The sequence below is a fragment of the Penicillium oxalicum genome, chromosome VII (assembly GCF_001723175.1).
Source record: "Penicillium oxalicum strain HP7-1 chromosome VII, whole genome shotgun sequence".
NCBI classification, from domain to species: Eukaryota; Fungi; Ascomycota; class Eurotiomycetes; order Eurotiales; family Aspergillaceae; genus Penicillium; species Penicillium oxalicum.
In genome coordinates this window covers 1,310,731-1,326,204 of record NC_064656.1, presented here as the reverse complement: position 1 = coordinate 1,326,204, position 15,474 = coordinate 1,310,731, and the positions used below count along the sequence as shown (strand labels likewise).

Genomic DNA, 15,474 nt, shown 5'->3' with positions numbered 1-15,474 from the left:
CATACATACCGGCCTTGAGAAAGAGAAACACAAACACTCTCCTTTCGGTTTCTGCCGGGCATCTTGGTCTGGCAGATACTGATCCACCTTCAACTACAGTCAGATACGCCATACGCCAAATACATACAGTACATGTACAGATGGACGCTTAATACCACTGAAAATATATCATTCATTCAATCTTTTCTGATGATTTCTGTAATTTACCCAGTTTGAGTATTGCGATCGCGATCGATGGCTGAGAATGTCCACTTGATTTGGAGATCTTGTAAATCTCACCCCCACTCCGCCCTACCCTGGCTCAGTTGTGATTTTTACCTGGCCGCTCCAGCCGGAGAATTAAGTGAAATCCGAGGACCTGGAATCTCATCACTCATGTAGCAGCAACGATGTTGATCGACTGGCCGTACCACCGATGTGTCCTCTTTTTTTTTTTGTGCAGAAACCGATGTACACAATCCTACTTACAGTGTATCATATAAAATAGAATTCCACAAAAGCGGGCCTTCCCTTCTAGGCAGTCGCCAAGTAAAGGATCACTGCACCAATTTTGGCACCGGCGCGTTGAACGTAGTGGATCTCGCCAAGAAGTACTTGTGATCGACGGATCACATTTTATGCAGTCGAGGCCCATTCAATACGGAAACTTTTCTTTGGGGAGAGAGGTGGGGGGGGGGGGGGGGGGGGGAGGGGCGCTGCCCAGAGGAAGTGAAACGGACTATCTTTCGATAGAAAGGTTGTTTTTTTTCCCTTTCCACAGGCACGTTTGGTGGTACACTTTTTGTATGGTGATACATTGATGCCCGGCGTTTACTGGCCTCTCAGGACGGACTTTGCTCGGAGGGGTAGGAAGGTAAGACACAAAGTGGATTGAAACAGTCTGTGGCCTGGGGCTTCGATGACATTATTACCTCACAGATATACATGGCAATATGTTGAATGACGCTGCTACTTTAGTAAACTCCTACGTATACTCGGAAAGTCGACAGTCTGTTGGAGTCACGATCACGATGCCAACCAGCCAGCCATATTCGTAGAGAGTGAGAGGGGGGGATTCGCCCCGAAGAAAGGATGTCCGTTGGGGCTTGGTATTGACGGGAAAGAAAAGAAGGGGAGGTTATTTCGGACTCGAAAATTGTGTGGCGTGTCTCGATTCTAGATAGTTAGACAGCGCAAGGGCGTGAAAAGAAGAGATCACTGTCGTTGTCGCCACTGGCTCGCTTTCCGACATGCTTAATTGGTTCCGTGACACTACCGGTTGAAGCATGGACAATGAAGAGTCTCTGCGCCACCACGAACGGTTGGTGGCTGCGTCTTCCTATGCGTCTGACATCGGGCAACGCTGCTACTTTCAGGTGACTAGGTGTCAGGGCAGTCAGTGGCACTTGTCGCCAGATCTAGAATAATGCAAGGGCGGAAAGCCCCCAGCACAGCGGGAGGTTCAAGTCCCATCTACACCGTCTACCGGGGTGAGCAGTATCAAAAGTCGCCCAGTCGTCTCCGGCCTATCGCAGTAGAAAAACTCTTCCACGGCTAATGAGATGCTTGAGTCGAACTGAGTTTTTCCAACACTACTCCTGGAAGTCATCATTCTGACATGTCCAATGCATCATTGGTCGGTGAAGGTTCAAGTCGTCGGATGGGAGGAACATATTACTATTAAAAGCAGTTGTCGAGTGTTTTCAAACAGCCAGCCCCCTCGGCCCCAGACGGGCGAAAGGTGGAAGGGGGGGCCCCAGAAAAGGCAAGAACAAAAAAGCTCTGTACCATGCACAAAACAGCAGTTTTTCTTTTCTTCATCAAGCTATGAATTGAGTTCTCCAATGAGCAGCGGACCGGCTAAATGTTGCGACACACGGTCGAAATTTTGCAAGCCGATGGCGAGACCGTATCATGAGCAAGCTGCCGAACTGGGTAAGTTTAGGTTACATACTGCTTGATTCGGTTATCCGTAAGCATGACTGGACATTTTGGTACCACTACCAATACCACGGGCCCAAAGTACATATGAATGTATTTCTGGACCACCATGCGACAGCAGCGAGAAGCCTCGTCTTGCCCAGATGATCCATCCTGAACAGCACACTCTTTCGCCCACCAAGGACGGGACAGCCTTTGACACTGATAGTGTTGAGAAAGCATGCCAAGCGCCCGTTGTTTCCAAGACGCGACGACATACATGTCACCCCGCCAATGACGTGGCTTTGAGATTTCTCCGTAAAACCTATCCAATCAAATGTGCAGAATCAGAGCAAACCTTGGCAAACCGCCAAGATCACTTTTCAAACATCGACGACACTTCACCAAGAATTACCAGGAACCGGCGAGCCGCTCATAAATAATAACCCCGCTATCGGTTGACTACGGGATGGGTACGTGACTCGAATCAGGGGGTCCTTTCCAGCCGAATAATTTGACAAAAAATACGGGTCTTTTTACTTAATGATACCAGGCGGCAAAGGTCTTCAGATACACTTCCCAGATTGGAGGTTTCCCTGTAGGGCGGAATTAGTCTCATCCGCGGAATGAAAGCCTGCATCGCCGAGCTGAAGCTTGGAACTTTGAAAAGCACCTAGAGGAGTCAAAGTGTCGCTTCGTGGGTCATTTGAAACCATTGATACGGAGGGTCAAAAGGGGAGAGGGGGATATTTTCTCTTTTGCAGCACGCCAAGCATGGCGGCCCCTGCCAACAGCGTTTCCGCTGGAAAAGAGTTGCTCAGGCCACATGTGGCTTGCACGACGACAGGACAAGAATGAGGAGGGATTTCGCTTTGGGCTTTTGGGGGGTTTTCATAGGGCGCTAGTTAGAACGACGAGACGGAAACAGGCAATTTTGGCCGAGAGTATACTGAAAAATGGACGTCCAACGTTTCCTCCGGTGCTATTGCATCAAAATGGGAGAATGGGGTGTACATGAGCCTAAAAGATCGATGGCGTTGACTTGGGTGTCCATCGTTCCAAACAGTATCTATTTGAACTGCCGCCCAAGTTATTCTAGGCCTGTCGTGAGAGAGAAAAGCGTGAACAAGACCAGAGCTTCGCTCAGTGACTGCCTAGGCTCTAGATGCCAGACGTTGCAATGTGTTTTCAATTGATCCAGTATGAGTAGATCTCAACCAATTCGCTTCCAGTAATTATTTAGTGATATATGCATATGACGCCATAAGTAGGGGGTGTGTGTGGAAATGGAAAGAAAATGCCTAAGAGGAAGAATGCGAGATGGGATTCTCGGGTTTCTGTCGCATGATCACGAACAGTACTCCACCCAGCTGTCCAATTTCATGTTCTTGATGACAGTTGAAAAGTTCCCGGCACTGGGTGCATTGCAAGCGGAGGACTTTTGCGAGGTGGTGACATCTTTGTTGTTGTTGGTGTTGTCACCCTTGGGGTACTCAATGTGGAAGACGGGCTTGTTCGCCTCGGTGAAGGCAGCATACGTGTCACACTCCTGGTACTGCGCACACTGCTCATTCACTGACCATTGCATGTTGTCGAGGACACTGTCGATGATGGCACCGCCGTTCTTGAGACCCACGGACAGGTTCCGACCATGCGCTTCGCCCGCAAGCCAGTTGACGTAGTTGGTCGCATCATCCTGGGTCAACTTGAGACCATTTTCGTTATCGTAGGCATCGATGTTGTCAGGGTCAACCCCGTCACAGCCCTTGGTCACGGCCATGTCGAGGCGCGTCTGCATGATCTGGCGGATGCTGTTCGAGTTGGTGTCGACCCATTTCTCGCCGGGCCAGTCGGCCAGGTTCTTCCCCAGATCGGCCTTGTCAAACTCCTTCGCATCCGGTCGCCAGTCCTCGTAAGTGCCGGCGGAGAAGTAGCAAATGACCTTGCGCCCGAGGCCCTGCAGGGTCGAGATGGTGCTCTTGTCGTTGTCAAACAGATCAATGTCGTAGACGTCGGCATCCACGGAAGTGTCATTGAGGGCACCCAGCAGGACGATCTGCCATTTCACGCCCACGTCGGGCTGCCATTTCACCGTGCCGTTACCGGTGGTGGTTCCATTGCCGCCAGTTCCGGTGCCTCCATTCCCATTCCCACTGCCACTGCCTTCCTCTTCGCCGCCCGATCCGTTGTTCAAGCCGACGCCGAGGCCGACACCCAATCCCACGCCCAACGCGACGAGGATCAGGACAACCACCGAGATGACCGTGGCCTTTTTCTTGGTCGTCCAGGCGGCCCAGCCCGTCTTGGTTGGCGCCTTGTCCATCGTGATGGATCTTGAAGATACTCGAAGAGGTAGAATATAAAGGCAAAAAGATGAACGAAAAGAGTCCAACTGAGGGGCAACCGCAGAATAAAAATGTTTAGAGGCGAGGGCTTTCTACGATCGACACGGTCGCTGGAAGACGCCGAGTTTGCGTCAAAGAAACCGCTTGACTCCGGATCAGCAGAGTTTGAGGGGTACACAAGGGAGGCAGATCACTGGAGCCGATCGGTGTATCACAAACAAATCAAGTGGCTGCAGTGGGCAATTGGCATCTTTTAGCTCCAACACAGTCGGAGGAAAAATGGGAAGAGTTTGAGGATTGCGGGGGCCTAGACCGGCGCGTTGAGGCTGAGGGCTGTGGCGATGGGCTGAGGGCAGAAATTCCAATCACAAATTGGCTTTGGCGGCGGTTGGAGAGGGGGGGAAGAGGTCCAGTGATTTGATTGAAATGATTGCCGCCTGTGTTGGTGTCAAAGATGCAACCCATGGGCAACCACCGCTGAAAATAGGGAGACCCCTTAACGAACTGGACCCAATCTTGCAGTTTTCGTGGCTGTGGAGAGCGCTGCAAGATCAGAAAGAGGGCCGACCGGGCAGGTGACAGTACAGCACCACAGCCAATACGGATTACGGAGGGAAGGAGGGATCCGGTGAAAACTCGGCAGCCTAGCGGTCGCTGCAAGATGAACCGCTGGTTGAATCGGGTCACCCAGGATGGATGTGCAGCCCCAATATGGATTGACTGCTGAGATATCTGGCAGTATGAGAGTATGGTATCAATCAACCCTCTTCCGTGGGATTCAGGCCGATACTGTACCTCCGCGGTCACGGAACTGGGTTCACCATGCAATGCCACAGGGGCGATCCACCGAATGGAGGCGGAGCAAATCACGATCGCTAGAATCCATTGTGAGAACAGAACGAGAGTATCCAGAATTTACTCCATGTGAACAGAGGAGAGTTCTCTTGAATAATCATCTGCCCTACAGATATGACCCGTAGGGCAGAGAGATTAGGGTGGTGGACCTAATAAAGGATCTTCGGGGGCCGAGTCATCCCGAAGATAATCTTTAGCCGATCGAAACAAGCTTATCAAGCTCGGTGTTCCTAGAGCGTCTATCACCTGGCATTGAACATCCCCCTTTGAAGCTGGACTTGGAAAGCACAACACCGCACTCTCAAAGCGTGAGGCCAGTCATGATGAATGGCTGCGACTAGACAAATGGAGTCCATGACAAATACGAGATCACCCAAAGACGAAGAGTGCTTGCATGAGTTGAGTGATGAGTCTTGCACAGACCTCGAGGCCATGCTCGGTGCACCAAGATGGGAAAAGGTACCGAGGTCCAGCCGGTAAGCGCATCCTCTGCACTGGTGCAGAGTCCCAGAGTCCAGCGCTCCCAATTTTATGGCTGATTCGCCGTGCTTCATGACCCGAGATCCCAAAGTGTCTGATTTTTCGGCTCGAGCCACTGGACCACTGTCCCTCTTTGAAAGCCCACCTTCGGACGGGGACACTAGATGGCTGTTGTCTGAAGGCAATAGGGTCAGCGACTGTCTTTATTTGAGTGGCAAAATTACTATGGCACAGTGTGCAATGCACAATGTGCATCAACGCGAGCCTTGACTCTGGCCCACGTCTCCCGACTGGAGAGAAGCACGAACCCCTGGAGGAGTGGATGTGGATTACCTAAGTCGGTGGCATCATACATACACCTACCTACTCAGGTACTGTACTACTAAAGTTACTACAATACCACGGTGTCTCGTCAATACACGAAACAGGTGTGTAGACCAGACGGACCACGGAGTCCGACATCAAAGACCAGTCCGCGCCCGTCCCACAGTCACACCCCCTCTTCCGTCTAGGACGATCGACCCACCGCAGAACGGACTGAAGTAGAGGATACTTCACAATAGTATTGCTCAACCTGGTGTGCAAAGAGCACACAGGTGCAGAGATCTTGTACTCTGTACTTTGTTCTCTCAAATTCCCATGCTTAAGCCAATGCTGCCACTCTCGTATCCGATCCATCTGACGGGTCTCGTCATCATTCTGGTCTTCACCCCCATCCTTGTCCCAAAAGGGTCTCGATAGCCGAAGATTTCTTTGGATGTGAATCCCTCCCTCGACATCGGTCCATCGATCCACTCCCGTGTCCATGACGCCTCCCGCAAAATCTACGAGATTCTGATCCAATCCACGAATGTAAACACCCAGCCGACCATGGTTCGACGACGTTATTCAGGTACAGCATTCCTAAGTTGTCTGCCTTTTTCCCCCATTGGGTTTTTTTTCCTTATTTAATTTTTTTGCCCCCCCCGCTGCCATTCTTAATTTTGACCATGCCGAGCGGGACGAGTTCCAAATTTGCGAATCGGATGATCTATCTATCTGCGACTGGTCAGGTTTGCTGAAAAGAACGAGATCCTGACCCCAGTCGCACCTCTGCCGGAAGTCTGGAACACCGCCAATAATCCGAAGCGTCTCACCCTGCTCCGCCCCGAAATCTTGATGCATGTGCTGGCTAGTGAGTTCGACTAGTTGCTGTTCTGTGTTGGGAGTGAAGGTGGGGCCACGGGCGATGGCGGACTGCGACACACTAACTCTAGTGAGCGTGAGAAAAACGTGAGAACTTTAGTACAACCCCGGGGCCATGGACGCTTCGAGAGCGAAGTCTCCCGGGTCAGCATGGTCGATTTGAGCACTGTGCATAGGCGGCTAACCCAGCTTGGAAAGGTGGGTGGAACTATCCACGCTAGCAGAATTGAAGCCGTGAAGAATTGAGATTGAGGGAGCGGGTTATTGGGGAGTCGGATCCATAACTTTGAAAGCAAACCTTTCTCTGCCGGTGCGTAAGATCTTTCTTTTTTCCCCTCCTTTTTCCTTCGCAGGTCTGTTTTTTGCAATACACCCTGGTTCACATTACGAGAGCAGACTTACATACAGATACATTCTGTATTACCCATGTAAACTTTGCTGAGGCTGTACCGCCACTTCGCAATCCAATCCAGTTCTAGCCCCACGCGACAGCACTGCAACACAGGATGCATTAGCCCTGTCAAACTCAACCAGTCGATTTGTGACCTTAGCAGTTGCCCACACTTCAAATGTGATTCACGCTTGGAACAAAAAGCAAATACGGACAGCCAAAGGCCACAACAACAAATGTCTACCCCTGTGCCATTTTACCAGTCGCTCTCGGTGCCTCAGGTGTCCTAGCTGCTCGGACAATATCCCTAATAGAGACATCACAGGAGGGATGGTGGCGAGAGCTGGATTTTGGATGAGATTCCCCGAAAACATGCTGAACCATTACTTCCCATTGTTATAGTTCAGCCTCGATTTCCAATAACCCACCCGATGAACCATATTTGATCTCAATGTTGAAGGTTTTTTTGAGACCACTCCTCCGAGGCTATTGTCTCGGTTATTCTCCACGACACCAGCTTCATACCACTTGTTCCCACGTTCGAGTGAAAGGCTTGGTAATCACATTGACCAGGACAGGAGGTGGTCGAGTCGTCCCGTTTGAAGTTGAGGGAATGTCTCGGGAGGACTCTGCATGCTCCCGCCGGCCATCAACAAGCCCGCTCGCGGTGATCGACTAGTGCATCGAGTTAAGTGGATATGTCTGCTCTCAGTCTTACATGGTCGGCTATGATATGGGCACAGAGCGACTCGGCCATCTCCCTTTTCTGTCTTGCTGATACCCTCGAGATACGGTACCGCGGTCGAGCAATCATCGATAGACAAATCTCGTTTGTTTGCCTGAACAGTCAAATAGAAAATCGCCCGTTGACTTTCTCGTCCCCGTAGTGAACACTGACGTCCCAAGATCCAGCTCATTCACAAACGGTGCCCACCTCTACTGTAGGTCCATTTCGCTTTCTCGCTGTCGACGACCCGAGCGCCACATCCGCCTCCTTCCAAAAGTCAATTGTTAACTAGCTCAGCTATCGGATGGAGCGAGACTCCCTGGGCTTCTGGCTATGCTGCCGGCGTTGCCCCCATACAGTACAGAGTACCCACACAGGAATATGAAAATCTTCTCCGAGACATCTTTTAATCAACACTATTATCCAGTGTATTCACTGTATTCATGAATTATACAACAGAAGTCCCAGAGAGGGCCACGTAATCCCTCTGCCGTCTTTCGATCCGCGTGCAAAACGTGCCAAGAACGACTACAAGCGCCTCACAGAAGTTGGCTCACTTGATTTTCCCGCTCTTGTTGTCCCTATCCAGTACTTTGGATGCCTATCAATACGAATAGTTCTTTCCACTCAACCAGGAGGATTTCGTACTCGTGCCCAAATGCATCGCGGTCACCTTACCCCGGTGCCGCCCCGTAAAAAACAACAAGCCACTAAGCGCTAGCAACTGACATTCGTCATGCCAGCGTGCATTATGGACCCAGCCGAGTCTCATGTACAGTACAGCATGGAGTTGGAATCCATCTGCTTAATCCAATCATCTCTCATACGCCATCAATGCAAGCCCCTTCTCACCATCCCACTTCCATCCTTCCTTCTACCTCCCCACGCCCTCCACGCGCCATGCGACGCATCATCAATAAGTCCGCCCCTTTCATCCCTCCGGGATGGCCGAACTGGCATTAGAAGATTCTCGCCTTCCTGCATGGAGGCTATTTTGATTCATGGAGATACGGCCCCGGTGCATACCTGGTAAGCCCGGGGGAGGCCCGAAGGCAAAGTCTCATCAGTGGGAATTGGCCCCAATTCCATCTCCTATTCCCCGCCCCCCTCATGCGTGTTTGATTCGAAAGAAGCCCTAGCCAAACCCATGTCAAGAGGATAATCATTATGCCGCTCTCACCCTTGATGAGGGGAGCCGGGTAAAAATGGGCTTAGAAGCATCCTGATCTGTACATGTGGACACACTTTTCTGTACAGTAGTTCATCCTGCAGATGTCGACCCCGAAGCCGCCGATCGGACTATGCCCAGAGCATCGTGGGCCTGGACCTGCCTGGCTTACAGTTACAGCTTGGGCACCTCGTTTTCATTCTGATGGCATTATTTGTCATTTGTTGGAGGGAATTGTCTCAGTTGATTCTGATCGAGGCTCAGCGGTTGGGGGAGGGGCAGAAATCAGTCAGAGTAAGGCGCATAGGGATGTACGATGCGTATACACTGGACATAGTGGGATGAGGGCCATAGTCATGCAGTTTCGCCCGCCTTACGAGAGTTCCACCCAAGCCCAAGCGAGCTGGACATTGACACGATAGAGCAGTAAAGTGAGACATCCACGAGGCAGTGACTACATTGTCCTCGTATGTGGTTGATTTGCCCCCCAATTGATGTAGTCGAGCACGTCAGCGTTGACCTATTGGACAATTTCGGCTGAAGTCTGCATCTGGGAACATCACTCTGATGGATGTTGATTTATTCTTTCCACATTGTCCTCTCGGCCGGCGGTTGTCATGTTTGACTGACTCCGTGAAAACTCCATTGTCCAACTGAACCTGGAGCCACCTATTCCCTATGAGAACATGGTTAGCCTGTCTTCTCATAGAATAAAAGTTACAAGCGGGCAATACCATAGCTCATTGCATTATGAACCATTTGTTTCTTTTTTTACAAGTAATATTTTGAAATGCCGCCCAGTTTTTCCAATAAATTTCCAGAGTCGCTGAACAATCGGAACAGAGTCTCTCCAACTGCCAACGCATAGAGTCTCACCAAGACCAAGCCAAGAGTCGTCGTGCTTATTTGCCGAGCATCATGCACAGTATGAAGTATGTATGAACTATCCATTGGCAACGGCTGCCATCGTAAGCGATCGCCAAGCAAGTCAATGCGCGCATACCGCAATTTTCTTACCCAATCCCCAAGGGCGAAAAAGAAAGCCAAAAGATACCTATGTACTTGATCAATCCCCGAAGGTCTCGTCAGAATAGATGTATCGATGTCCGCGCGCGGTTAAGCGCACATGGACCAGCTCGAGTGTGAGCGCGCGGTACTCGCTATGCATCTCGGAGTCAAGGGATGGATGTATTTCATGCACCCCAGCCCTTCCCCCTCCCCACTGCCACCTCGACCTCTTGATATTGATTCGTAGTTTTGAGATCTTTGCTTACTCCGACGGAGCGGTTCGATCCATGTGAATTCACAGGGTCATGGGGCCATGCGTCAATCGCGAAGCGGAGGCGGAGCCGGAAGAAGGGTGGAATCGGTCAGCTCTCGAGGTCATGCTGTGTCACTTGAACCTGCGTCGGACCTGCAGAAATTAGACGTCGATGGGCCCGGGCGTGTCTGACGGACATGTATTGGGCTGAGACTTCACCGCTGGACGTTTAATTTGGTCAGGGGCAGAGTCTGAGCGCGACCTCCAGTGCACGGCGCACACTGCGACTTACTTGTGCGGATGATGATGCCGGGAATTCTGGTTTCACACTGAATACGGGACATGAAGTGGCGGAGGAGGGTCGGACTGGAGGCTCTTACACGTAGAAGTGGATCTGACAGCAATCCAACTCAGAAAATATGGCATTCCAGGGGGGAGAGACATGGATGTATTTGCTACTCTACTGTGGGAGCCCCAGTCAGGCCCGATGCGACGAAGTGTGTTCAACTGGTTTCATATTGATGAAAAACTGGGTCAGTCCAAGAATAAATAACGTTCAATCCGAATTATATTCATTATAGACAAATGGCAAAGATGTACTGTGAAACTATGTCTGGCCGCGCGCGTGCGAGAAAGAGAGAAAGAGAGAGAGAGAGACACGCAGGCAGGCAGCACGGTTTTGAAGCCAAAACAAGAAGTAGTTACTTTCGCAACTCAAAAGGTCCGAAATTGCGCAGAGATATCATCATTTAAAGAGAGATGGGCGAAGAAAGAGTGAGAGTGACGGGAGAGCCCGACAGCTTGACCCAAATCGTGGCCGGGTCACTGCCAAGCTGCTCCACGGTGAAGCCCTGGGTGTTGGTGGGAGCAGTGGGCAAGGTGACGGGGATGGCCTCACTGCAGGTGTTTCCCTTGGCGGAGACGGTGACAGCGGTGATCTTACCGTTGTCGGTAGCGTAGCTCAAGGAGTAGCCACAGGCATCACGCTTGTAGCGAGCCAAGAATTGCGCCGACATGTCGGCCTGCTTCAGAGTCACCAGAGGCCATTCGACCAGACGAGTGAACTCATGAACCTGAGTCTCCACCCACGCCTGGAAGATGGACCACTTGGCACTAACACCGTTGATAGTGATCGGAGAGACATCGATGTTGCGCAGATTGGCCTGGTGGAACATGTAGCCATCGTGGTGAAGACCAAACAGATGGCGCATAGTGTCCGCCTTCTCAACGGCGAGCAGGTCAGCAAAGGTACCGCTGCCGGCCGACGTGTTGATCCACTCCTGGACAGTACATTCAGGAGTATCACAGTTGTAATAGATGCGTGTCGCCCAGCGGGGGTTGACCTGCATACCAGCGAAGCCGTTGGCGGCCACGGTAGTGAACAGGGGCCACATGGAGTTTTCCGAGTTCATCAGGACGGGACGAGTGTTATCACCGACACAGTTGCGAATCCCGTTGTTCCACCAGGCCTGCAGCGCATCGCCATTGTGAAGACCGGTGATGGCGGGAGGGATGATGCCGTCGGCAGTAAAGTGCTGGGCCTTGTCAAAGCCATTCTGCTTCAGCCATGCCTGGTTGAAGCTGATTTCCTTGGTGACATCTGAGTAGGTGGCGTTGTTCTGCTCCTCGTGAGTAAAGGTGTGGGAGAGAGAAGCAATGCTGTTCAGGTTCTCAGGCACACTCCACCATTGCAGAAGAGGATCGAGGCGAGTGCATGCGGTGGTCCAGGTGTACTGAGTAGGGGTTTTGGGCCACAGGTTGGTGCCGGTTCCCAGAGGCTTCTGGAATTCCAATGCAGTGTCTGCGGGGCTGTCGTACTCAATACCACCACCGTTGCACGCAGTGTAGCCGGCGTCGGTGCTGGAGGAGTTCTCGATGTTGCCGTTACCGTTGTGACCAGTCTCAGGGAAGTAGATGCTGCCTGGGTTCATCTTGGCGTTGACAGTCTTGGACCAATCACGAATGTTGCTCAGATCTTCAGCGCGGATGCGGAAGTTTTTACCCGCCGGGTAGTAAATCTCAGTCTCCAAGAACATGTCGTCGATCTGAGTGTTGAAGTTGACACGGCGATAACCAGCGTACACACCACGAGTGATCCAGGTAATCCAAGCATGCTGCAGATAGTTGGATGTGGGACTCCAATCCGTGGCAAAGCTGATGAAGAAGGCCATCTGCTCACGACCATCAAAGTTGTTGATGACCGCCGCAGTAGTGTCGGTCGACACAACCGAGTTCGCTGCGAAAGCGGCAATCTGTTTGGTGGAAGTGGTGTTGCTGATCGTGGCCGGGTAGTGCCACAATCCCTCCGTGCTCACACCGGCACCGGTACGAAGGCCAGAGGTAGGGAACTCGCTCGTGTCGGTGAAAGAGATGTCCTGTTCCACTCCCGGGTTGCAGCATCCGCCTCCAACGGCGGTGGCACCGTAAAGCGGACCAGGGAAGACGTCATATTGGACCATACGGACACCATAGGCGAGCTGGTAGGCATACAACTGGTTCCACTGATCGGTAGTCAACGCAGATTGCCAGCCCGTGGCACCGTAGTCGTAACTGACTTCGGAAGCAATCACGATACCGCCAAAGTTTCCAGCGTTGCTCGAGTTCAGGGCCGGCAGCGGAGCTCCAGCCTGGGGCACAATGAGCGTGGTAAAGGGAATGCCATAGCCGTTCAGGCCCGACGAAGCCACACTGGCCGATGCAGCATCTCTGGCAATGACCAGAATGTTGTTAGCGACAGTGGCATGGGCAAGGGCCGTGGCCGAGGCCGAGGGCGTAGCCGCCGCCGAAACAGCGGCCGAGGCCGAGGCCGAGATCGCCGCGATAGAAGACATCGCCGAGGTGCTCAATGTGGTTGGAACACCAGTTGGCGCAGACAAGGTCGAGGCGAGAGAGAGAGTGGTTGTCGCGACGGTAGCCGCCTTGGTAGTCCCGGAGGAATGAAGGGAGACGGTAGGCGCGAGAATGGTTGTCGGCGCAGAGGTGGTGGGCTTTGCTGCAGGAGGAGCAGGGGGATGGGGACCAAAGATGGGAGAATTCCACGAGATGACTTGAGGAGTCTTGGAAGGCCAGACACCTGGGCGAGAGTCACAAGTTATAATGCCCGTGAAGCATGCAGTGGGAACAGCCCACGCAGGAAGCTGAACCATTTCAATTGGAGCTGACGGTGCAGACGTAGGAACGAGGGGAACGAGTGATCAGATCACGTACACCATGCACCCCAAAGAAATTGGATGAACGGAAAAAAAGAGAGTTTTTTAGCGAAAAAAAGGGCCAAAATCAACCAAAATAGAAAATAAACGAATGACGAGTACAACTGAAGTGGAATGCGAAGTGAAGAGAGTCAAATCACATCTGAGATCCAGCCGTAAGCCCGATCCATCCCAGGGCTTTAAGTACCAAAGAAGCATCAGTCATGCCACCCTCATCCCTCTCGATCGATCTAAATGCGGCTCCAAGCTCAGCATTACGAATCAGAGACTCCACTGTCAAGCGCCTTGATCTCCCAGAGCTCGGCAATTTTTCTCGTAGTCCATGTGTGGCGTAGGAGTGGAGCACGTTTTGGGACCTGAACAGGTCAGATTGCGAACTTTCCGACAAGCAGCGATTTTGGGCCGAACCCCAGAGCCTCTCGCATCATTGCGGACAGTCTGGACTAGACCGGCAATGACTCGTCCGTAGCGGGAGAATGTGAGTGGTGTTGGATTCAACATCATTGGCGGATGACGAGAAATGACAGCTTGTGCCGTGGGAGTTGAAATTCTCACCCAAACTTCCAACTCATACATCCAGATTCTACAGTCTACACTCCATATCTCTTCGTCCGAACCCGTATAGCAGGCCGCAAACCCACCTCGACGGGCGACCTGTTGACGACAGGACCCCTGGCTGTCAGAAGATAGGACAAAAACAGCTCGCTGTACCCGAGCCCAAGTGTGGGAGGTCAAAGCCCAAGAAAGGGGATGCGGAGGCTTGTGAAGCGAGACGAGGTTTTCAGCTGAGACATGTCAAACGGCCGTGGAGCATGTGCTCGATTGCACCAAATCCTCCGAGAAGGTCCTGCGCCAAGCTGGGGGCTCGGATATAATTTTCAGATTCTACACACGGGAGAGCAGATATCTCAACATCAGTCAACTTCACATCCACTCCACTGCAGACCCTCAAGGGTCTACAGTATCGGCCAAAGGGCGAACCTAAAAGGCAATCCTTCGCTCGGGTCCCTTCCAAGGGACTGGTTCTTTTGAGATTCATCAGAACCAGCGTACATAACGAATCAGATGTAGAGAAATACTCAATGTCTGTGCACATGGACCGCTGGTTCTGAGGGTGCTGTTGTTGAAATTTCTCATCCTGAACCGAACCAGAGTAGGAACTTCGGCTTGAGGAATTTGGAGATCTCTGTTGACCCTCACGAAGTAAATCGATGGGGCTTCCACGGATCTGGGAGCGGTGGCAAAAGGACCCAATGGGGGATCTGGTCGTAAATGGAAGCGGTGTGCACGACGTGGTCGAGTATGGTACAATATAAACATTTACGTATTGCTCAACTTGTCTCTCCGCTGAAACTTTGACGGTACATCGATTACAATACCAGAAACTTTTTGCAATACGGTACTGATCAATGTCGGGAAGCCCCAGCCGGGAAAACCCTACAGTACCTGGAAATCCTTTTTTTTTTTTTTTTTTTTTGGGTCTGGATGCCCTGTTCCATTTAGGACCATGACTGTACCTTTCTACTTCATTTTTGGATTGGTCCCTGATCATTTTACATTTTCCATTTTCAAAAAAGCTCCTCTAAAATCTTTGGCAATAACCCCCACTGTACCAAAGCAATTGCTATTCTTGACCGTAGCCCCCCAGCCGCCCCTGGACCTAAATGTGTGTTGTCAATCGAGCTCGTGACGGTGAGACGCACGCTGGCTGGAGGAACATTGCATCTTGGGATCAACGTACCGGGATTCGGGGGATACGGGCCGATGCTCAGTGATCTGCGGAAGGCAAAAGTGAGAAGAACCTGCGATTGTACGACCACGGATAGACCGAGAGCGTGGAGGACCAGGGATCCATTGCAAACTTGCAACACACATGGCATCGGAGCCTTCGTTGTTGCAGCTCCACGTCCGACCCCACTGCATGTCTCATTTTTCGTTTGATTTACCCATTTTC

The 15,474-nt window shown here is 51.7% G+C and overlaps 4 protein-coding genes across 4 annotated transcripts; 1 reads left to right on the top strand and 3 right to left on the bottom strand.

The window, feature by feature from the left end:
* Positions 1-3,247: 3,247 nt before the first annotated feature.
* Positions 3,248-4,222, bottom strand: POX_g08997 (uncharacterized protein; the record flags this gene model as incomplete). The annotated part of the gene is made up of 1 exon (XM_050117762.1): positions 3,248-4,222. One exon carries the CDS (start codon positions 4,220-4,222, stop codon positions 3,248-3,250), a length of 975 nt encoding a protein of 324 aa, XP_049965906.1.
* Positions 4,223-5,468: 1,246 nt separating this feature from the next.
* On the bottom strand, positions 5,469-6,386 carry POX_g08996 (uncharacterized protein; the record flags this gene model as incomplete). The annotated part of the gene is made up of 2 exons (XM_050117761.1): positions 5,469-5,754; positions 6,076-6,386. 2 exons carry the CDS (start codon positions 6,384-6,386, stop codon positions 5,469-5,471), a joined length of 597 nt encoding a protein of 198 aa, XP_049965905.1.
* Positions 6,387-9,254: 2,868 nt separating this feature from the next.
* POX_g08995 (uncharacterized protein) lies at positions 9,255-9,395 on the top strand (the record flags this gene model as incomplete). Its single annotated transcript, XM_050117760.1, has 1 exon — positions 9,255-9,395. The coding sequence occupies one exon, from the start codon at positions 9,255-9,257 to the stop codon at positions 9,393-9,395; it is 141 nt and encodes a 46-aa protein (XP_049965904.1).
* A 1,665-nt stretch (positions 9,396-11,060) lies between these two features.
* On the bottom strand, positions 11,061-13,457 carry POX_g08994 (uncharacterized protein; the record flags this gene model as incomplete). The annotated part of the gene is made up of 1 exon (XM_050117759.1): positions 11,061-13,457. The coding sequence occupies one exon, from the start codon at positions 13,455-13,457 to the stop codon at positions 11,061-11,063; it is 2,397 nt and encodes a 798-aa protein (XP_049965903.1).
* Between the last annotated feature and the right edge of the window lie 2,017 nt (positions 13,458-15,474).